This window comes from Tinamus guttatus, unplaced genomic scaffold (genome assembly GCF_059628265.1).
Source record: "Tinamus guttatus ecotype Peru unplaced genomic scaffold, ASM5962826v1 Tinamus_guttatus_pri_ptg000383l, whole genome shotgun sequence".
Lineage (NCBI taxonomy): Eukaryota > Metazoa > Chordata > Aves > Tinamiformes > Tinamidae > Tinamus > Tinamus guttatus.
In genome coordinates, this window is record NW_028288917.1 from 6,378,063 (window position 1) to 6,402,060 (window position 23,998).

Sequence of the window (23,998 nt, forward strand, 5' to 3'; positions counted from 1 at the left end):
CCCAGGAGAATCATGAGCAATTCTCCTCTGCTCCACATCGTCTCCCAGAGTTACCCCCAGCTGCGTGAGCCCACCCAGAGCAGGTACTTCCTCCAGACCTGGTGACGCAGGAGTTGTCCCTTCCCTCACCTCCAGCAGCTCAGCTACTCCTTTTGCTACCAAAAACACTTACGAGCCATAGCCATGGATAATGGAGGGATAAGAAGAGAACTGTGTATACACACTTCATTCTCCCTCCCCCCATAAATAAGACTAACTTCAATTGAAGAAAAATACTTCAGACCTATTAACAAAACCCTATAATGCATACAGGTAGCATGTTACAAATCATTCACTGAAGAAACAATGGACAGGACACAGGACCACAAAGCTCCTGACTTCTTAGTGCTCTTATACACACAGCCGCAGCACTGCTGGCCCCTGGCCGCCTGCTGCTTTTCACTTATCTCACCTGACAGTGCAGCCTGCTCATATCCACACGGGGAACCCCTGTGGCAACACACTGCTAATGCAGGGCCGAGGGGTACTCACACAGTAAAAAGAAAGGGCCCATAAGCACTAGGGCAGTGTGGGAAGGAGCAGTTCAAGGTGCATGCACACACCATAACTGTGCGAGACCCAGCACCACCTCCCACCCCAGCGCTGCCTTCGCAAATGGCGCCACCGCGCAGCCCAGAGGCTTTTAAAGGGACCAACCACGTGACGCGGGCCCAAGAATGGGGAGAGCGCGGCGCAGCCGGCGGGACTATACTTCCCAGCAGCCACTGCTCCACCACCGTCTCTCATTGGGCCGGGGGAGCGTCGCGGTGCGTGCCGGGAGGCGTAGTCCGCCCGGCCGGCGCCTCGCAGCGGCCCGCGCGTGAGGCGGCGCTCTGCCCTCGCCGGGCTGGTCTGGCCGCGTCTCGCCGCGGCTGCCGCTCCGCCGCCCCGCACTCACCGCCGCCAAGATGGCTGCCGTACGCCGGGCCCGCAGTTTCTCGCGCTGCGTGGTGCGCTTCTCCGACCGAGAACTCTGCTAATTCCCCCCGCGGGGACGAGGCACGGAGCGGGCGGGGGGCAGGGGCCCCCGCGACGGCAGCAGCGCCGCCCGAGCGCGGCCAGCATGGTGAGCACGGCCGGCCGGGCCGGCGGCCGCGGGAGGACGCGGGTGGCGCCCGGCGCGGGGAGGCCCGCGCGGCACCGGCTGCCAGGCTGGGCCGCAGGGAGACGCTCCCCCCAGCCCCAGGGACGTTTTTGGATGATGAATGTTGAGATTTTTTTTTTTTTTTTTTTTTTTTTTGTCTTGGTGGGAGTTACGTAGCTGCCCTCAGAGCAGCTAGATTGCTGTGTCGTTATAGAAGTGCGTGTCCAGCCTTTCTCTTTCCCCCACAGCCTTGGTATTTTGAGGATTTCAGGGGCTCTGTGGGCCTGGCACGCAGGTTAAACAGGAAACGCTGCAAAGCGGGACAGTCAGGTTTGGTTCAGTGCAGTTCTGCTTCTGCCTGTATTTCCGAGGGAAACGTAAGGATCCGTGATGAGAAATGGAACGTTCAAAGTTAAGCCTCTTATATCATTCAGGAGCTCTCACAGCTCCTTAACCCATGATTAAAACTTTCGTTGAGCAGGGTATTGCCTCTGCCACTCTGACAGAAAGTGCAGTTTTTTCCTCTTTTCTTACAAATCCGAGAAGAACATTAGCATCACTGTTCTGCAGCACTGTCTTTGCTCATCCTTGCCCAGTGCAGCTCACATGAGGCCTGTTGAGCGGGTGACAGTCACTTCAGAGCTGTTGTTGACCCTAGTCAGGAAACCGAGGGAAGCAAGCAGCGTGCTTGCCTGCTGCTAAACAGCTAGCACTGGTCTGTGAAAGCAAATTAGGCATGCATTTGGCAAATGATCTGCAAAGCTCTGCAAAAAAATCAGAATCAAAACGGCCCAGCTCATTTCTTTTTATAGGTTAGAGTCCAACTTAAATGTTTGATGTTTCCATTTTGCAGTCCTGCAGCCTGGTGTCTTACCTCTTTTCACAGAGTTACTATTTGCACTGATCAGTATATGCTGATACAAGTCATAGCTGACTTGGAGGACAGCCAAGAGCATAAAGATTAACAGGTTTTGCTGGTTTCAGTACAGAATTCTGTAACCTTCAGATACTGTAACTATTTTTTTCCCCCCAAAATGTGTGGAGGAAATCCATTTTTATAAATTGCAGCCCATGTGGATGGAGTCTCTCGAGCTGTCTGATGACTAGTACTTCAGCACTATTCCTGGGATTACTCGGTTGTCCAAACGGGTTGTTAATAGAGATCATTTTTCCAGTCCAGTTACTTGTGCAGCAGTGATGTGAAGGAGCTGCTGGCCTGGTAAATCTAGAGGGATTGCTTATGTCGCCACTGGGGCCAGAAGAAAAGCTTCTGATAGGAGTGAATGACATTTTGGAAGTGGTTGGGCCATGCCAGGACCAGAGCACTGGAACAGGCTGCCCAGAGAGGCTGTGGAGTCTCCTTCTCTGAAGATCTTCAAGGCCTGCTTGGATGCAGCCCTGTGCCATGTGTTCTGGGTCCCCCTGCATGTGCAGGAGGGTTGGACTAGATGACTTCTAGAGGTCCCTTCCAACCTTAAGGATTCTATGATTCTATGATTTGTGACTCAGGAGCGAAGACTCAGAAATGAGGGGAGGAAACTGAGGTTCTAGAAAAGGTTGCTGAAACAGTAAGGTTTTAAACACTAGGGCTCAGGCAGCTTCATAAGCTTCTAAATAATTTAAAATCTACTCTTAAATTTATTCACAAATTTAATGGATTAAGGGTTTTAATGGGAGTGCCCTTATGTCTAGGAAGATAGTGTGTTGATTTGCTCCAGAAATGACTTTACTAGCCTCTGCATTTTGCAGATTTTGCAGTACTATTTTTTTTTCTCTTCTGTGCAGACTGAGAGCTGGCTGGACATGAACCAGCTGTGAAGCAGAAACCTTTCATGTCTGCACTTGGCTCAGCAGAGAGGCCTGGTTCAGAGCTAGCTTGTCCCTCTGCCTGTCCCGTCTCGATGCAGTCACTGGGGCCTAAAATGCTTTGGTTATCGGGCTCCTGTAACTCACACAGTTCTGATTCTTTGTCTTGATCTTGCACTTCCAAATGGTATAATATGCTCTAACTCTTCTGAGTACAAGTGCAAGGATGTTTTGGTATCTGCACTTCAGTTTTGCAGGAGACTAGAGTGTTATTGCAAGGAGCTGGGAAGGCCCTCCCTGGTGAGGGCGCGCGGTGTGGCTGGAAGCCACCAGGTGCCCTGTGAATATGAGGCAGTGGCAAACACACCCTGGCAGTTCTCCTGGCAGCTGTCTTAATTCTGTTCAAACATATTGAGCAGTGAGATTATAAATGTGAATTTAATGTGGAATAGTAAAAAAAATAAATAAATAAATAAAAAAAAAGGGGGATGCCTTGGCTACAAGAAGAACTTCAGAACGAGTGTCTTAGTCTTTGCTGAGTTTTTGCTGTTTTGTTTTGTTTTCCCCCTCTGGCTTCTTGCCACTGTTCTCATTGTCACTTGTCACTAATACCCTGAATTAATCTTCCTCTATTTTCATATATATTTCGTACGACTCTTGTGTTCTTAAGAACGAGAAATCTCCCTCTGAAGCAGAATAAAGGGGCTTGTTTTTTTATTCTTTTGTTATTGCTATTTTTACAATTCTATTCTTAAACCATCTGTCTTAATTTCCATGCAGGGCCCTGCTACATTTAGTTTAAGAGTTTAAGGTATTGTTGTTCAACTTGTCTCCCAGCAGTATTGTGAGGAGAAACAGCTGTTAAGCAGTTGTGATAGTGTATTTACTTATTTATTTACAATAAGATCTCTTCATTATAGTTTCACATGTAGATTTTTAAGTTTGCCCATATTTGGCCATATTTTTCATAAAGTAGCTATTGAGTAGGAATAGCTTTCCTGAGTTAATAGGATAGAGCAAGTAATAGCTGTTCTTTCAATTTCCATTTTATCTTCAATTAAGATTGATCAGTGGAGGAGATGAGTAGTATGGGAAAAGGGGGAGCTTAAACTTTTATAGTGAGTGTCCGTGAGCCTTGGGTTTTGTGGAGGTGCTGCTGGGGCACGTGGAGACTCCGTAACCGTGTGGACTGCTCCCTTCTAGGCAGAAGCTGAAGAAGATTGTCACTCCGATCTGGTGAGGACCGATGACAATGAAGGGCCTGGTGAAGCCAATCTGCAGGTGCATCTCATGCTAGTGTTCTATTGTAAACACAGTGCTCTTGTGATTTATGCTCTGCTGCTCAGGCTCATTTATTTACCATATCTGTGTCGAGTTTACAAATACCTAATTTGTCTGCTTCTCCATAAGTGAAAAGGATGCATTTTACATTGCTTTCCAGGCATCAAATTCAATGTTCTGTTGTGTGTACAGATAAAAAGCAAGTGTGTGGCAGATTTGGAATTTCTCTGAAGAACCGTAGAAGTCAGACAGCAGTTCCTGTTTGAATTAAACTCAAGTTTAAATTGTCACTTTCTTCTGGTACAGAAAGCTGATAAAAGCAGCCTAATACAAAAGCAAGTTTTCTTATGATACTAGTCTTCTATTTAGCTACTCTTCAGAAGTCTTGATTGAAAGAGACATTCAAAATGTAGCTTCAAAGATGCTCAGAAATGCCCAGGAAAAGTTATGGGTTATCTTGTTTCACAGAGCAGAGTATTTTTAAAAGAGAAATGAATGTTAGAGGCTTAATTTGTATACTGTATAATATAAAATACATCGTTGGTTATAAAGCTTATATAAAGCTTTGTATGTAAGCATACAAAGAGGTAGCTTTTCTAAATATTAATTCCAGTAACTAGGTGACTTCTTGCTTAAGATACTTCTAGGTAAACAAGAAGTACAAAAGCCCTTTTCAGAAGGAGTGATTTTCTAGGGAGTCTTAGATGATACCGTGGTACAAACAATCTTCTCTTGGAACCAGATAAAGGTGGCCCAAATAAAGGTATTTACCTTATTCGTTAGCTTTGGACAAATACTTACGCTTTTTTTTTTTTTTTAATTTACTATAAAACAGTTGCTGATTGTCTGAGTCTATACTCACTGTAGCCACCTAAGACTTGGAAGCCTAACACATAATTTGAAACTCTCTGAAACCCTATTTTTGTTCTTTATAATCCCTACTAAGAAAATGTACTGTCTGAATGTGACTCTAATTCAGAGTTAATTGGATTTTTTAGGCAGAGCTCCAGATGTTCAGAGCTCAGTGGATGTTTGAGCTTGCCCCAGGTGTGAGTTCTAGTGGGTTGGAAACTCTGCCATGCAAATCATCAAGAGGACCTGGAGTAAAGTCTGTAGATACCAAAGGGAAACAGGAGCTAGCAAAAGAGGAAAAGGTATGAAAAAGTAGTTCATAGATTTTGTTTTTTTCCTTGTAGTATTGCAAGCTATGCCAAAAGTTAACACTTTATTAAATCCATAGAAACTGGATGGAAGTTGAGCCATTGTCCCCACATTAATGTCTTCCTTATAAGTTTCTGTACTTGGTTTTGCCTCATGCTCCCAGTATGCTTTCTGAAAGGTAAGTTGTGAGCAGCATTTCTGAGAGGGCCTTTCTGGCCCATTTGTGTAAATCACCAGTTTCAGCTTGTTAGAAGAAATTCAAGCAGAGGGAGAAGGAGCCTCTTGAATAGGCTGAAAATCAGTGGCCTGCAGGAGCTGAGGTTTCCTCCCTCAAGATGGCTTGGTGTATAGGCTGGCAGTGATTAGATCAGTACCATGTGAGCTGAGTTTGCTGAACTAAGGGCCTTTGCTGCCCTTAGTGAGGTGGCATTGCCCTTCATGAGTGAGTGTTGCACATTATTAGCTCAAATTGGGCTGGCTGATGAGATATCCACATACTTTTGTGTCTGTTAGACACAACTGTACCTGAGGGTGGATGGGTTAATGACCTGCCCCTTCTAGTTAGGTAGTAGAAAATAATGTGAAATGTCAGTTTGAAAGATGTCACTACCTCCTCCTTTTGGGTTTTCTCACATCAGTGTGGGAAGGGAGAGGATGGAGACTAATTTTACCAAGTTTTGTATAGTATAGTTCCCTTTTCTTCAGCAAACCAGGCTGAAGATAGCATGAATGCTGAAGTGCTGCTGAAATGCTGCTTTGGCTTGGTACCTGTGTGTGCTGTGACATGCATCCTTCTCAGGTGAAGGAGGTACAATATCCTCCTCCTGAGATTGTTCAGTACTAGTTTGGCGATCAATTTATTTTGTAAAATTTAAAATTTTCAAAGAGAACGCTTAGAATAGACCTTCTTTATTTGCCCCCCCTCCCTTTGTTTTTTTTTTTGTTTGTTTGTTTGTTTTTTTTTGTCTTTTTGCTCCTTTCATTTCCCCAGTTCTTTCTGGGGTTCTGTTCTATTCTGTGTTTTTGCACGGCTTTACAAAGCATTGTTATACCTGCAAGACCAACTACTGTTGTATTTTAAAGGGGTCAGACCCCTGAAGGGATTTAGTTTATATAATGCTGAAAAAGGGTTTCTTAGTGGGAGTACTGTGATCCAGTATGAGATTTTTGGTAATTCTTTACAGCTCCTGCATAATTCCTTGGTTCCGTTTTGTGGAAATTCTTAAAATTGCTGAAAAGAGCATGTACTGCTTGATTAAAAAATTCAGTTACAGCTTGTAGCAGGTGAATTTGTCATCACACTTTGTCATAGTAATTTTACCTTTTCAAGTTAACTGATTTTGCACAGGTATTTATAAGAATTGTAAGAAATTTTCTCTGTATTTTTTCTGTGCAGGCAAAAGAACTGTTCCTGAAGGCAGTGGAGCAAGAACAAAATGGGGCCCTTTATGAAGGTAATTTGGAAATCTGCAATGAGCACCCTTATTACAGACACTCTTAACACTCTCTGATTTATGTACGAGCTGTTATAAATAGTTCCCCTTGCTGTGCTGGGGAAGATACTGCAGCATGAACCTGTGAACTTAAACTGAAGGCTAGTAGTAATCTGAGACTTAGACTGTATAAATAAGAAAACAAACCTGATATAGAAGTAACTATCAGATCACAGTTCTAACTTAATTCAAGGAAAGTATTTCTAGTTTCCAGACAAAAAATAGAGAGGGCATTTTGAAATCCAGAAGCATTCACACTAGGTTCAATTTACTGAAGCACCAGATTGCTCCTCCTCAACTAAAATCTATTTTTGATTGACTTTGAATAGAGCCACTTAAGCCAACAACTGTTTTTTGATATATGTGAAGATAGTTTAAGATTATTAGATTATATGTGAAGATATCTTAAGATAAAACGAAAGTTTACATTGGGTAGTCTCGCTTTCTCAGGTTTGCCAAAAATAATTTAAGATGCTGAGCTTGCTTGTCACTTTGTATCCACCAACAAAAATAGATATGCAATGTTTTCCTTCTCCACTTTACTTTCAGAATAAGTAGAGTAAGATACTCACCTGAACTCAAAGTTCAGGAGGTTGGTAGTGGAGAAATTAAGTAATAAATAGGGAACCAGTTATTACACTGAGTAATAATGAACTCAGACACCTCATGGACAGAATATTTCCACTCCACCATGGGAACTTTTTCCCCTTTTGGAGGGAACTCTCAGTGTTGTTCCAGATCACAAATCATCTGAGAAAGTTGTGAGTCCCTTGTAGGTAATAATGCTGGTTAATTCTTCCATTTTTAATTCATTATATGTTTTTACATGGCAAAATTACTTCAGGCAAAAGTATTTTGTGCATTAGATGCACAGTTAAATGCCTAGACTTTTGTTTTTGTTCTAAAAAAAGGCCTTAGAACTAAATAAGAGGGCAGCATTTAGGAAATTCTGTGGTGCGTTGTAAGGGTTTGTTCATACCAACAGCATATGGGGACATTTTTACGAAAAGGCTAGGGAAAGCAGACTGGAAAGCAGACTATTTCAGTGCTGTGCATATGAAACAAACCCAGAATCTTTATATGCCTGAGTGTAGTCCTTGAGCACTACGTGCAGCAGCGGAGAAGTAGTAGCACCTGTGAGAGGTTTGCAGTCGCACAAACCTCCCGGTGCTTGGGCTGCATGGTGAATACATTCTTTCTGAGCTGATTGTGATTTGAGGGTTAAGGAAACAAAAATAAACTGCTGCTATTCATATACCCCTATGAGAGACAACGTCCTACAGCAGGCACTTGCTGAGTAGGTCTTGAGCAATCTGCTTTAAACCAAGCTTTTAGCTGCTGACCCAGGCCAGTTCACCAGCACCCAAGTGACCTTTCAGCCTCCTGCAGTCTGTTGATATTCAAAGTTTGCAAGACAGTTACGTGAAGCAGCTTGTTCACGCTGAGTACAGTACAGGCCCAGCTGCTGGATTAACTGCTGAAGTTGGGCATGCTGCTCAGCTGGGGTTGCTGGTCTTCCTCATTCTCACCAGCCAAAGAATTAACAGTTCCTTCCCAGAAGATGTTTTTCCTGATTTTGTTTGTTTTGTTTTCTATTTTCATTACTTTGTTGATAGCATCTTTGGAGTATTAAAGGTAGAATTACTTTCCCTGACTCTTGGAAGGAGAAACCCTGTTAGTTTATCCTCACAGTTGTTTGCTGTGCAGCTTGCTGAAAACACCCTTCTCCTCCCATACTCCCATGTTGGAGTGGCTGACTCCTGTGCTTCCTGTAGCTTCTGTGGTTTTGTCACAGCTCAATTTACTCACTGTGTCTGTTGTTGAGGTGTTGCCTGACATTGGCAATTGACTCCGTCCGCCGAGGCGGCCAGGCACGTCCAACCCGTGCCCAGGCCAGAGAGCACAGACACCAATATGAGGATGCTGCAAATGGCGTTTAATATACGCAGGCTGGATCTTATAAAGGTAGCAAAGGCGGAAGCATGCCTATATAGCCAATAAGCGTTGCTCTTTACCTAATATGGCATATGCCTTAGTTCCCTATTCTTCCCGTACATCGCGAGATCTTCCGAGCGCCGTACCCTACATTGAGGTTTAAAAGAAGAGCAATAGTTCATCTGCTCTTTTGCAGTTTTACAATGTGATGTATGTTTGAGTGATCGTCTGTATTGAGTAATGCAGAATTAAGATATACCTGTATTTTCTACCTACATTCAAACTATTTTTCACATTCCTTGTAGTTATTTATGACCATAGTGCCTAAAATACTCTTTTTTTCAATTATTTAAGTATTAAGCAGCAAACAAAACCAGAACTTTCTAATATTTTACTATAAACCTTTGTACTCTGTAATTGAATATGTAGTGATAAAGTTAGATCTGTAGAAGCTGACACCTATCTGAGGCAGGTTTTAATTTTGAAAGTGTATTCAATTTGCCCGTCTTCTGTACTGAATTTAAACCTTTATTCTAATCGGTAAAGATTGTTAACAAGAATTGCTAGGCAAAGGTATTTTCCACATTTTTGGTGCTTTTAGCAAGCCAGAATGCTATAGCTGCCCATCCCTCTGGAAGAAGCTTTGCTTTGATGAGCTACTGTAGACATTAGACATGTTTAAGCATTAAACCTTTTTTTCAGCCATCAAGTTCTATCGTCTAGCCATGCAACTTGTTCCTGACATAGAATTTAAGATCACCTATACACGTTCCCCAGATGGTGAAGGAGTTGGAAAGAGGTGGTAAGTAAGAAAAGATTTACTAATCGAGAGCACAGAAGTACTGAAACATGATTTTTTGTTCCTAATGCAGCAGTGCTATATTGTGATACACAATATCACTGACTTATAACTGTAGTTTTAAAAAGTGCTGTAGTTTAAAAAAGATAAAAGACTAGTTTGGGGCAAGTTAAATTTAAGTAGAAAAAAATAATATATGTAACAAAATGCATCAGCCACATTATTACTTTTGCCTTCTGTTTTTCAGTTTTTTGAATTATAAATTACAGGAACATCTACATAATTGTATTTATTAACTAAAAAGATCAATTACTGAAAGTTTTGTAGCCTGAAATAAGCATAGCGCTAAAACAAGGCAATATACTGCAGTTCTGCTGACTGACACGGCCAAATGGGAACGTTCACAATAAGGAGAACAATAAACTTAGAAGATTAAATGTTATAATCTGAGTAGTCCAGAGCTTCATCATTACAAGTGCTGGAATACCTGTAGCTTCACCACACCAGTAACATGGCAGCTTGTTGTTGATCTGACTTGTGGTTTGAGGACAGGATTCATGTACAGGCGAAAGCTGCTAATAGAGCTCAGTGTTTTTTAAGACAAGCTCATGAAACACAGCTTGCAAATCTGCTACTCACTGATAGCATCCATAGCTGCTAATAGGTACAATAAATTAGATTTTAAAAACTGAAAATAAAAAAGCAGAGGATCGCTCACATGCAATTCCTAACTCAGTCTTCTTGCCCCAGGGCAGTGCAGCTTCATTGCAGCAGTGGTTTAATACAGAAGGCATGAACTAAGTGCTCCATTTACATCTGTTATTTTAGTATTTAAATGCATGGCTGACATGACATTTTTTACTGTACTTTTATTGTACATTTTGTGCTCTAGGGATGCTGGATTGCACAGTACAGTCTTGTAAAATTCTTGAGATTTTTAACATTAATTTCTGAGCAGTAGTAGGTGGCTTTTGTTTTACCATCTAGTTCCTACCCTAAAATTTTTTAATCTGATGTTTTACAGTTGTTTTCAATATCCTGAGCTGTGGCAGGAATTACAAAAATATTTTGTCATTAAATACAGTGAACTGCTAAATCCAGAAAGAAACTGCTTAGATTGAAATTAAATGGGGAAATACATATTGCCAGATGTATTGCAGCAAAATGAACCACATAGAATTAATCGAGTTGTTTTATGATGTTTTTATTACATGATAAAGTGCGACTGATTTCAAAAGAAACCAGGAAACTATATCAAATGAAGAGAGCAGATCAAAGCCTATATAAGAGCATATATGGGTATGCTTTTTCCAGCATGAGGTGTTGATACAGTGTTTTGCTTTGTATAGTGTTGAGGATAGTGAAGAGGACGGCAAGATGGCTGATCTTTTGACAGATTTCCAGCAGCAGTTAACGCTTCAGGACTCCTCAGTCAAACTTTGTCAGCCCGAGCTTGATGTCAGCCAGACCCATATCTCAGGTAGGAATTACGATTGGAAGAGGAATTTTTTTGAGATGCTAAAACAATCATCTCCTTAATTCCAAAGCTATTTGGAATTTGGAAGCTTAATTTCATGCTATCCATTCTAAAGCCCATACTCAATATGTCTTCCTAGTATGGCATACATCTGACTCTTCAAAGTTAGATGTAACGAACAAAAGATCACCAGGCAGCTAAACAGATTGTCTGTTTCATACAGAAAGTATGAAAAAAAAAAAAAGATTTTTCCTATATTCCTAAATCTTACAAACTCTGTGCCCTTCGGAGTGGGAGCTGTGCTTTTACAATGTCTTACCATAATGCACTTTGAACTCTTGATTTTTTTGTTCTTCCTTACGTAGCTTTTTGTAATATATAGTATTTTTTAATGAAAAATAATCTTCTTTATTATGTTCCCTGGTATCTGAGATGTACAAAAGTAGGATTTCCTGTGGAAATATGGGTAAGTTACTGATCTACATGTTAGTGTCTAACATGGAGTTCTTTTCTGTTTGCAGTGTTGCCTCTGGAAGTCCTAATGTACATTTTCCGATGGGTGGTTTCCAGTGACTTGGACTTAAGATCATTAGAGCAGTTATCTCTTGTTTGTCGAGGATTTTACATTTGTGCAAGGTATACCTAGAATGAACTTTTTTTGCTCTAAGGAAAGAAAGAAAGAACTGTTTTTCAGCTGAATCCATGTAATTGTAGTAAATAACATGTATTCCATGTAATAACATGTAATCCATGTATTGTAGTAAATAACATACTGAGGGTGATGGTGCGAAATTACCTGTACTGGGAATTTTATTTATTTATTTATTTTGGGCTACATGTAGAATTACATCCTGCTTCCTCGCCCCATGTTATATGTCTCACAGCACTGGCTAACTCTTAAATGTGATAGTAATTGGTGTATTACGTAGAGGACCTAATCTCTGTTAAAAAAAAAAAATCTTCTAGATCTTGTTTGAAAATCAGAGTTGCAGGGTCTCCAAGAATAGTACGTCTGCTGTGTTGTCACGATCATACAGTCAAGTAGAATAGAGCCAAGTTGTCACAATGTTAACTTATTGCACTTAGCTGAGATATTGTTGTGCCTTGCGTTTCACTGGCAGGAGGAAATAGCTTTCAGATTCTCAAGGATTAAGTAGATCACTTAGTGATTTAAATTATGAGTTATTCTTGTTTAAGAAAACTTCCAGTTGCATCCAACACAAATGTTGCAGTGGGTTACTTTGACACAAATACTAAGCAAGCCTGTTTTGTTTTGTTTTTCTTATTTTCATTATAGAGATCCTGAAATCTGGCATCAAGTTTGTTTGAAAATATGGGGCAGGAGCTGCAATAAACTTGTTCCATACACCTCTTGGAGGGAAATGTTTTTGGAGAGGCCTCGTGTTCGATTTGATGGTAAGGAGTCTCTTGGAAACAGATTATTCTTATTGCATGTAAGTATTACAGAAAAAAAAAATAGTCAGATTTTGTATTTATGCTGTTGTTAGACCTAATCTGAATTTATTTGGGCTTTTGAAGCTCTAGGGTATCTGTAAAGGCTGGAGGAGAGTACATGGGGCCAAAATAAAAACTTTCTTGTGTTTTAGTAACTAAAGTAAACTGAGAAGTTTGGGATTTTTTTTTTTACACCTCATACATTTTGCCTACTTCATTTTTCTTTATATATTTATTTTTTCCTTTTTTTTAGGTGTATACATCAGTAAGACAACATATATACGTCAAGGAGAACAATCTCTTGATGGTTTCTATAGGGCATGGCACCAAGTGGAATATTACAGGTAGAACTGTAGTACAATGAGTGAGTGAAATGTTTCTCTCTCTAAGTACTGTACATTGAAATCCAGCCCTTGATATCACTATTAACTATTAACTATTCTCTAAAATTCAGTGGGGACATTACTGTGTGTGACGCTTTTCTATGTATTGCTGAGAGATGGTCTTAGAATGTGGTAGAGTTGCTAGAGCTGGGTTCAGAAACACATTTCCTCCTCAGTTATACTTTTCCATGTGGATGAAGTTTAAATAGTAACAGCAGTAACACTCATTCCCAGATTTCTTCTCCTTCCCCAAGTAATTTACATTCTGATGTAATAATTGTTTTCAGCAAAGAGGTAAAAAAGTGATTCCACAAAGATTGTCTTTAAACTTGTTTGTATCCATCCATAAGCAGTCTAGTGGTTGAGATCTTTGGAATTGCTCTAAAGACTTTGCCATTTGTAGACTGCAGTCTGTTTCTCTTGCTATTCTTCATCCTGCTGTTCACAAAGTACATTGTTTATTCTGATGTCCCTTCTGTGCTGGAAACTGTTAGTAGAAGTCATTGACTCTTATGGCTATACATATAGTCTTTCAAGCATTAAGACAGTATCTGAGTATTATAAAAATGATCAAAATCTAGAACCCGAATGAAGTCCATAAAGCATTGTCCATTCTGTATTAATATTGCAATTAGGTTTTTATTACATTTGTCCCAGTTGATCCTGGGAATGGACAAACTTATTTGAGGTCAGTTTTGATTCCTGAGTAGGATTCTTGCTTTGATTAAAGTTGACAAATCTCCTGAATTTCAGCCCTATTGCATAAGCCTGATGATCTTTAATCCTTAAAACTTCTTTGATTTCTGATCCCTTACTGAGCTTTACTATGTGTGAAGAAGTCCATTTTCAGAATCTGAACTTTACCTGCAATGATTCCAAAAAAAGACATTTTTTTCTACATATATATTGTGTAATTATATTTCTGCAGGTATTTGAGATTCTTTCCAGATGGTCAAGTTATGATGCTAACAACTCCTGAAGATCCTCAGTCTATTGTTCCTCGCTTAAGGACTAAAAATACAAGGTTATTGAAATAATATTTGGTTATACAGTTTATTTTTCCTTGCTTTTACTTAGGATTTTTTATTTATAGTTTGACAAAGCTTCTTTATCTGGCTTTAGCGAAAAAAAAGAAAAGAAAAAAAAACACATTGTTTTTATTTAAGATCTTCATATGTAATGAGATTTCTTTTACAGGTTCTGTGCTAGGATAGTGTCTAGGAAGACTTCTGAAGGAGGTAGATGGAAGAATACAGTAGTGTTGGCTCTTGTGGTTTTGAATGCTTTGGAATCTGTGATTTCAGTGTTGAGTCCTCTTTACACTTCCTTGTCCATGTGAAGGAAAGTGGGACCTTTAGGGGGACCTAACTAAACTATTGCTCAGTTTCTCTTGGAGGTTTGCACAGCTTGTTAAAAATCTTGTAGAAGATTGTTTGCGACTCCGAATGGGTTTGAGCTGTTCACTAATAGTCTGAAAATATTTAGCAGTAATCTGAAGAGAACCAACTAATTCATCTTTACTGTACTATTTGGGACAATTATAGAAATAACCTTTCAAAAAGTCTTCATCACTTCTTACCATCAGTCAGCAGGGTACTCTACCAAATGCAAATAAAAAATAGTTTTCTTGGGTAAGATATGTAGTTTTCCTTTTATTCTTCTTATTTGGAATGTAAGTATCTGACTCCTCGAGACGGAGAATACTTTTTTATGTCCTTGACACTGTCCCCTTAACCTTCCAGAACTGATGCAATCTTACTTGGCCATTACCGTCTTTCGCAGGAAATGGACAATCAAACCAAAGTATTTGCTGTAATAATGAAGAAAAAGGAAGAGGTAGGTCCCAGAAGAGAACAGAGGAAAATTGTTTAAGGAGAAAGGGCTTTTTAATTAAGACTTTTCTCAGAATGTGTATTTTAAGGCACTTGGAGATTTGCATTACATCAGAGGATTAAAAATAAATTTCATGTTTAAAATATAATATTCACAAACCAATTCAAAAATAAATACATAAATAAGGATGACAGTTTATCTTACTTTTTTTTCCCCAACCTGTAATAGTCTGTAGAAAGACAGAAAAATATTTGGTTTGCATCAGAGCAACAGTTCTCTCCCTTAGGCAAGATCCTTGCACATACCGATAGGCATTAGATCATTTGTTTTAATTTCTTAGTCCTCTAAATATGAAAGGGCATTATGTATCCCATGATGATACTGGGAACACTAGAATTAACAAAAATAAGATAGAACTGGCGAAGAGGTCTTTATCTGAGATCACCTTTTGTGTGTGTGCAGTTATGCTACACAGTGTTAAATAAAACTTGAGCAGTTTTCATGAACCATAAATAACTCTGTTAGCTTATTTTCCTCAAGAAATGTTCTGACTAACCAGGTGTCTATCAAGAGAAAATAGTTACAAGTGTAGGTGCCGGTGTCCTCTGCCCACATCTTACTTTCTGTGAAAACTCCTCGTTCAATTAAAATCTAGAGTAAGATGTTTTCAAGCAATACCCATACTTAACCTTTAAAGGTTCTCCTGTATGACAGTTTAAACATTTGTCTTAACAGCCTCAGAATAATTAATTGTATGACATGTTCTTTATAGGTCACAAAAATTCTACTTTCTTTCCACAGAAACCAATTGACTACCACAAATACAGGTATTTTCGCCGTGTTCCTGTACAAGAAACAGATCACAGTTTTCATGTAGGACTGCAGCTGTGCTCCAGTGGGCGCCAGAGATTCAACAAACTTGTTTGGATACATCATTCTTGTCACATAACTTACAAGTAAGTAAATAGAAAATAAGCTCCAAGAAGGATATTTGATTGTAGGAACATGGATGGTGTTAATTTGTTCACTTTTAAATTGAGAAAAATGTAAATGTGCAAAACTTCTGAGACTTTAAGAACTACCTTGGAAAAATTAGTAATTCTGATTTGATATACTGGTATATAATCATTTTTTTATCCCAAGAGTTCAGTGGTTTTTCTGAGGGTGTGGAAATTGTCATTACTGGAACTACAACATGTAAGTATCTAAGAGATTTATGAGCACTGCATAAATAATTTCAGGACTGGATCAGGGCTGAATGACTTAACTGTGGTGCTAGTACAGAGACGTGGAAAACAGGCATTCATACAGTCTGTTCCACTTTCTCTGTAAAAGCGCAAGCTAAAAATGCTGGAGAGAGAGACTGCTATGGTCCTCTGCACCCATTCTGTGTACAATGAGTGCTTACAAACTGTGGCCCACTGCAAAACAGCACGAGCAGCTCTTCTCATGGTGGCCCCAGGAAGAGCTGTGGCCCTTGCTCTTGTTCCTGGCACTCTAGGCCAGTCTTGCTCTTGCCACTCTAGGCAGCCCGGCTAGCCAGATCTGCTACACTGGATTACATTACATTACTACATCTGCTACATAGGATTAAAGCTCAAATATTGAGCTGTAAGTATATCACAGAATCTCAGAATGGTTGAGGTTGGAAGGGACCTCTAGAGATCATCTAGTCTGACCCCTCTGCTCAAGCAAGGGCGAATCTTGTCCACTGGCACTTTAGAGTGTAGGTAGCTTTCATAAGCAGAAGATTGTCTTTTATAAAAACAAATATTTTCATACCAGACTTATGAAGAAGTTGTGACAATATCAAAGATTCTTCTCAGCATGAAGTTTCTGCATTAGGCAGGTTCTACTTAACCTCTCAGTACAGCCTGTCCTTTAGAAACCTGAATAAAGGTGAGCAGAAAACCCAGCCTGTAGGACACTTACTATTTGTCATTGGTGTCCAGAATTGTTTGGGGGTGGCTGTTAGTCTTGTGAACGCACAGACAACTTCCAGCTGTCATCCTGGATGCTGAAGTCTATGAGTCTAGATAAAACAAACAAAAGGAGAATTTTTTAACTTAATATTATTAATATGGTGCCGTGAGCAATATTCTGTGTTGTTCCACGCGTTGGAGCTAACAGGAATTGAAGGCAGAAAGTGGCTTCTTTGTTATTAAAGTACAAGCATATTCAGTATAGAGGGAGCTAGGCAACATTCAAGTGCTTTCAGAGTGAACTGATATGAAAGATTCCTCTTTCATTTCAGCATTCCAAAAGTACTTTAGGGTATGCATTTTACTGTAGAATGCGATCACCTAATTGAAGCATTCAAACAGCCACTTACATCTGACATAACTTTTACTGCTTTTTTATCTCTTCTCCGTAGATCGACCGGTGAAACAGCAGTCACCACGTTTGACATCGACAAGATGTACACGCCCTTGTTCTTTGCACGAGTGAAGAGTTTTACTGCGTTTTCAGAAAAGCCACTCTGAGAAACACCTTTTCCTCTCACAGTTCTTGCATGAATAAAAGGTTGTAGCAAACGAGCACTTCAGTTATAGATGTGTATATATTTGGAACATTTTAAAATTGGGGGGCCTTGCAGGGAAGGCCATATGTTCTGGTGGATTAGGAATGGCTGGAGATGAAGCTTATGAGTATTAAAAATCTTTTATTTGTGACTGGACTTTGATAACAAAGATTTTATTTTATTTTATTTTTAAACAGATTTTATAAATCAGTCTGCCTAAAATGTGAGTCTTCATTTGCCTGGGCACCTTAATGGTTTGTCCAGGGGAGATGCTATAGGAAAATCTCGTTGTCCATGGGACAGTGTGCACATGCACTCTGGTGAAGGCTCAGAATGTGAAGGGGAGAAAGTTGTCTTATATTTGTTAAACCGTGTTACATACGAGAACTTCAAATGAATGTTTTCTTTAATTTATTTTGTTTGCCTTGAAGACCTGGCATTTTGTCAACATCAAACTTAAGAAAAAGCAATCAAGGACAGGCAAAGGTGAAGTATAATGTAACTGCAAAGGTGCATGACCATCAACACAGTATGCCAATTGGTCATGAATGAGATTTGATCTTGACACAAGTTCAGGAGAGCCTGGCACCTCACAGGGGTGGGCCTGAAGGGCAGCGGGAATTGGGGAGGGAGTTATTCCTGTGTCACTTAGTGGAACTGGCAGAGCACGTGGCTCTGCTTGGGAGGTGGCTCAGTGGTCATAGGGGATGTGGGATGTGCACTAGTTGTGCACCGATTGCACAAGAAGAGCAGGGCTCGCTTGAACACGTTTGTAATGTAATATAACCCTTCATCTAACCTCGCTACAGATGCTGTAAATCCTCTGGGCATTTGTTTTACTAAGATAAATGTTGAGGCTGCTGTAGATGTTTGGGTGCTGTGTCCTGCTAACCATGAAGTGTACCCTGAGGTTTATTGCAGGCACTGTATGCTGCTTCTCCTGCATATATCGCTTGGGGGTGTAGTGCAGACACTGTAATGCTGCTTACTATATCTGTATCTTGGATTCTGAAAGAACTGAGCTTGCTAGTGTAATGTTTTTAAAGGCATTTTGTGTAATCTTTTCCTTTGAACATCTCATTTTAAAAAACTGACCTGGACTAGAGAACTAAAGTGTGAAAGAACTGTTGAAAGTACTATACTTGTTCCATAATTTATAAAGTGTATCTTTGCAAGAAGCTACACAGCTGAAAACATCAATAAATCATAATTTTGAACATGCAATCCGTTGCATTTTCTTATTTTGCCAAGAAATCATTACTTTCATATAGTTAAACAAGATTCTGAATATGGATGTGTGTGGCTGGAACTTCTTCCTTATTCTAACTAGTCTAGAAAGACTCTGCCTACAACCCTCCCTGTTCTATGTCCTCACATGGACACAGGAGCACAGGAGCTACACCAAGACTGGAATCTCTTACTGCATTTGAAGACAGTATTCCTGCCTCTTTCAGGTTTGACAGCCTTCCTGCTTTAGCAGCTGCAGCTATTTTGACATCTTTTCAAGATGCTGGTAGCACACAGATTAATTTACTCTAAGGATGCTCTGTGAGAAGTAGCTGGGCCTGATGCAGAGCTGATGAAAAATTAAGACTGGTGAATTCTATCAAATTAGATTAATTTTTAATGTAGAAAGCCAAGATCTCTGAATAAGCAGATCTTCCCTTTAAAGAATGAATACTATACATGCATTGTAACTCCTACCTGTCTCCAGGCTAAATTTACATCCCCCACTACATTTATTTTAATTGATTACCTCTGTGTAATGATACAAGGTTGCTAAAATTGCTAGAAAAGAAATTATGTTTAATCAGTAATAATTTTCTTTCAGGGACAGCGGGGGCAAAGCAATCGCATGTTTGGTTTTCCCTTTTCCTTCAAAACAGTGCTGTCCCTTCAGCTCTGTGGCTTGGTAACGACCAGCAGCTTTGGGCTGTGGCTTCCCCATCCGCAGGGCTTGGAGCTGCCACTGCCAGGGAGGCTCTACTGTCTCTCAGTGGCAGGGCATTGCCTGAAGTTTCCTTTGGTGCTGAGTATGGGTATTTGATGCTTTTATTTTTTTCCTAACAACTTCTTGAAAAGCTGGGAATTGCTGTCAATCCCAGAATTTTGTGCTGGCCCTATGCACTAGGCCAGGCGGACATGCTGTTTTTTTTTCTTTTTTTTTTCCTCATATTGTCCCTATCTAATGAACCTCTTTATGGTAGAACAGCTTTGCCAAGAAAGACTGAACATCTTCCCCCTAAGCCCTATAAAACGGGTAAGTGTTGGTGAAAATGCTGCTTCCTACACTGTTACGAAGCTTTAGCTCCGGTATGTCGTAATGCAATGTTTGTTAGTCAAAGATGGCCAGTTAAGGTGTGTTAGAATCATAGAATCCTTAAGGTTGGAAGGGACCTCTAGAGGTCATCTAGTCCAACCCCCCTGCACACGCAGGGTCACCTAGAGCACGTGGCACAGGACTGCGTCCAAGCGGGTTTTGAAAATCTTCAGAGAAGGAGACTCTGGGCAGTCTGTTCCGGTGCTCTGTCACCCTCAATGTTAAAATTTTTTTCCTTAAGTTCCTGTGGAACTTTTGGTGCTTCAGTTTGTGGCCATTACCTCTAGTTCTGTCGGTGGCCACCACTGAAAAGAGGCCAGCACCATCCTCCTCCCTGCCTCCCTTGAGGTACTTATAGACACTGATCAGGTCTCCTCTCAGCCTTCTCTTCTCCAGGCTGAACAGGCCCAGCTCCTTCAGCTTCTCCTCATAGGGCAGATGTTCCAGGCCCCTGATCATCCTTGTAGCCCTGTGCTGGACTCTCTCCAGCAGCTCCACATCCCTCTTGTACTGTGGGGCCCAGAATTGGACACAATACTCCAGATGCGGCCTCACCAGGGCTGCGTAGAGGGGCAGGATCCCCTCCCTCGACCTGCTGGAGACGCTCTTCTTAACACACCCCAGGATCCTATTGGCCTTCTTGGCCACAAGGGCACACTGCTGCCTCATGGTCAACTTGTTGTCCACCATGACACCCAGGTCCCTCTCTGCAGAGCTGCTCTCCAGAAGGTCGGTCCCCAGCCTGTACTGGTGCCTGGGGTTATTCCTCCCCAGGTGCAGGACCTTGCACTTGGCCTTGTTGAATTGCATGAGGTTTTTCACCGCCCAGTTGCCCAGTCTGTCCAGGTCCCTCTGGATGGCAGCGCAGCCCTCTGGAGTATCGGCTACTCCTCCCAGTTTGGTATCATCAGCAAACTTGCTGAGGGAGCACACTGTGCTCCAGGTCATTGATGAATAAATTGAACAGGACTGGACCGTGGACTGACCCCTGGGGGACCCTGCTAGCTACAGGCCTCCAACTAGACTCTGCACCGCTCATCACCACCCTCTGAGCTCTGCCATAGGGATTCATGTTCATAGGGATACGTTTTGTGCTGTGATATCTGTGTATGTGGTAACTGATCTGAAGGAAAAAAAGTAGGCAAAATATTGTTCCTTTTTCTCCTCTTTTCCCTGATGCCCAGAGTCCCTCTTCCTCCCTTGATTCACGGCCACCTCTGCTCTGCAATTCCCATGTGCCGAAAGGCCCGGCTGCACCAGGAGCTGCTTGGCAGGAATGGTCTCTAAGCTAAATGCAGCTGCTCTCCTCCAGTGCTGCCAAGTGGTTCCCCGCACAGATTAATACAAGGGTGAGTATCATCAATCTGATTGCTCCTCAAAGGCTCTTGCATTTTCTCCCTCAGCAAGTTTGCTGATGATACCAAACTGGGAGGAGTAGCCGATACCCCAGAGGGCTGTGCTGCCATCCAGAGGGACCTGGACAGACTGGACAACTGGGCGGTGAAAAACCTCATGCAATTCAACAAGGCCAAGTGCAAGGTCCTGCACCTGGGGAGGAATAACCCCAGACACCAGTACAGGCTGGGGACCGACCTTCTGGAGAGCAGCTCTGCGGAGAAAGACCTGGGTGTCATGGTGGATGACAAGTTGACCATGAGGCAGCAGTGTGCTCTTGTGGCCAAGAAGGCAAATGGAATCCTGGGCTGCATTAAGAAGAGCATCTCCAGCAGGTCGAGGGAGGTGATCCTGCCCCTCTACTCAGCCCTGGTGAGGCCACATCTGGAGTATTGTGTCCAGTTCTGGGCTCCACAGTACAAGAGGGATGTGGAGCTGCTGGAGAGAGGCCAGCACAGGGCTACAAGGATGGTCAGGGGCCTGGAACATCTGCCCTATGAGGAGAGGCTGAGGGAGCTGGGCCTGTTCAGCCTGGAGAAGAGAAGGCTGAGAGGGGATCTAATCAGTGTCTATAAGTACCTCAAGCGAGGGAGTGCAGAGGACGGTGATGGTCTCTTTTCAGTGCTGACCACTGATAGGACTAGAGGAAATGGCCAGAAACTGAAACACCAAAAATTCCATAGGAACTTAAGGAAAAATTCCTTAACAGTGAGGGTGACAGAGCACTGGAACAGGCTGCCCAGAGAGGTTGTGGAGTCTCCTTCTCTGGAGATCTTCAAAACCCACTTGGACGCAGTCCTGTGCCACGTGCTCTAGGTGTCCCTGCGTATGCAGGGGGGTTGGACTAGATGATCTCTAGAGGTCCCTTCCAACCCTAAGCATTCTATGATTCTATGATTCTATTCTATGATTCTATGATCCTCTCTGTAGTGAGCAATGTTAGTTCATCAATCCCTCAGCTGAATCCCTCCCTTCCCACTTGACCAGTTGGGAGTTTTTTTTGATGGGAGTGAACTAAGGCAAAGATACCTCCTCTCATGCAGCCCTCAAGTGCTTTTCATAACTCCTCTACCTAGTTCTCCGGAGAAATCGATGAAAAGCTCCTTAATCTGTTTGGGATAATGTGACAAGTGCCTTAAATGACAAACATGAGTACTAGGGGGTCACTTCAGTACTGCCCTGAAATTTAATCACATGGAAAAGAAAATATTGAATACCTTTTAACTCACCTTGGGTACACATATTAGTAATTGACAGTGTCTAGACAGATGGTGATCTGGAAAATAAAGTCTGGGAAAAATAAATGTAAAGTTATTAAAGTCAGCTGCATTTCCCAGCGGTAATAAAGTAGAAAGATGTGAGGGTGGGGAGAGAGTTTTTTTTTTTTTTTAACCTTCTATAGCATCTGACAACTGTTGTCGCCAGCAGCTCCATTTGGAACATGGGCCCCTTTTAAATGTCCTTTTAAAAAAGATTTTACATTTAAAAAGTGTGTAGAACCTGAAAAACTGAAAAAAAAAGAAAAAAAAAAGGAAATCTAATGATAAGATGAGTATTTGTCTGGGTATGTGCAAAACAGTGAATCCTGTTTTTCTTCTTTTCAAGGGACTCTGATTTAGAGAGCTTTTTATGAGATCGAGTTCATGTACAGGATCACAAGCATCCCTATTTTCTGTAGTTCCCTGGGACGAACATGCCATTATGGGGCACACTGTTGATCAGATGGTGGTCTCTGAGCTTTGGGGTAACATTATTTACATTTACCCCAACATTTGGGGTAACATCTTATGCTTAAACTGCTATTCTGCTTGCCATCACACCTGGAAAACCCTGGAGAACCAATGAGACCCAAACAAAAATGAAACGTATTGCTCGTGAACAAAGGAAAGATGCAGCCACCTCAGTCCCACTGTGGAAGACATCTAACCTGAGTTCTGCAAAGGTCCTGAGCTAGCTAGCTGCCTTGTCCTCCTTAAATGTAGTGCTATTTGCCCCTCTGCAGCATTCGAGGACTAGTAAAAATTCTTAGGGAGGTATTAGAGTGAGAAAGGATAGACAACTTGTGCATGAGAGTAAATGTCTCATTTTGGGGGGACCAGTGCTAAGAGCCTGCCTGGTGCAGAGCTGGAGGGGGCACCATTCGCACGGTGAAGCGGGGCACAAGCTGGCGGGCAGCTGGGTGGCACGCAGACCACAGCTCTCCACGCTGGCCCTGGCTGCAGCGCAGCCATCGGGACAACCCGGGCCACAGCTCTCCGTCGTCCGCTGTTCCTGGGAGGACTGCAGCTGGTCACACTCCATGGGACTGGCTGCACGGTGGTGGGAGGCATTTGCGGACTCATGATGGAGAACCTGGTGGGACAGTTATATCCATACTGATGTTTAGACCATCCCGATTTCAGAGAGAATTGATCGTGGCCTGCACTGGACATTATGTGAACTTGATCTTTCTCTCATTCGCTCTGAGGATCGCCCCGCAGCTGGAGTATGACTTGATTCTTCAAACAGACAAAAGAATGGATATAGAGAAATGCTAGATGAACTTAGGCAGGGGAATTATGTTCTGGACTGTGCAGCTGAGCACAACACTCTTCATGCACAAGGATGGTGAACTCAGTGCAGGTTCTGGAGCATCTATCGTATGAGGAAAGACTGAGTGAGCTGGGCCTATTTAGCCTGGAGAATAGAAGACTGAGAGGGGATCTGATCAACATGTACCAGTACCTGAGGGGAGAAGGTAAAGAGGATGGGGCTAAACTCTTCTTGGTGACAGGACAAGGGGTAATGGGTACAAACTGAAACACAGGAAGTTCCATCTCCATGTAAGGAAGAACTTTTTTACTGTGAGAGTGACAGAGCCCTGGCACAGGCTGCCAAGAGAGGCTGTGGAGTCTCCTTCTCTGGAGATCTTCCAAACCCACCTGGACACCACCCTGTGCCACGTGATCTAGGTGTCCCTGCTGGAGCAGGGGGATTGGACTAGATGATCTCTAGAGGTCCCTTCCAACCTCAACCA

At 41.9% G+C, this 23,998-nt stretch overlaps 1 protein-coding gene across 2 annotated transcripts; it reads left to right on the forward strand.

Moving 5' to 3' along the window:
• Positions 1-863: 863 nt before the first annotated feature.
• On the forward strand, positions 864-18,097 carry FBXO9 (F-box protein 9). Of its 2 annotated transcripts, XM_088530617.1 has the most exons (14): positions 864-1,105; positions 4,133-4,210; positions 5,209-5,364; positions 6,768-6,825; positions 9,502-9,601; positions 10,948-11,078; positions 11,597-11,711; positions 12,373-12,491; positions 12,784-12,874; positions 13,842-13,937; positions 14,656-14,749; positions 15,548-15,702; positions 17,121-17,269; positions 17,699-18,097. In XM_088530617.1, the coding sequence occupies exons 1-13, from the start codon at positions 1,103-1,105 to the stop codon at positions 17,227-17,229; spliced, it is 1,305 nt and encodes a 434-aa protein (XP_088386743.1). In that variant the 5' UTR covers positions 864-1,102; the 3' UTR covers positions 17,230-17,269; positions 17,699-18,097. The 2 variants fall into 2 exon arrangements, with proteins under 2 accessions (XP_088386743.1, XP_088386742.1); XM_088530616.1 differs by lacking the exon at positions 17,699-18,097 and having other exon boundaries at positions 17,121-17,697.
• The last annotated feature ends 5,901 nt before the right edge of the window (positions 18,098-23,998 follow it).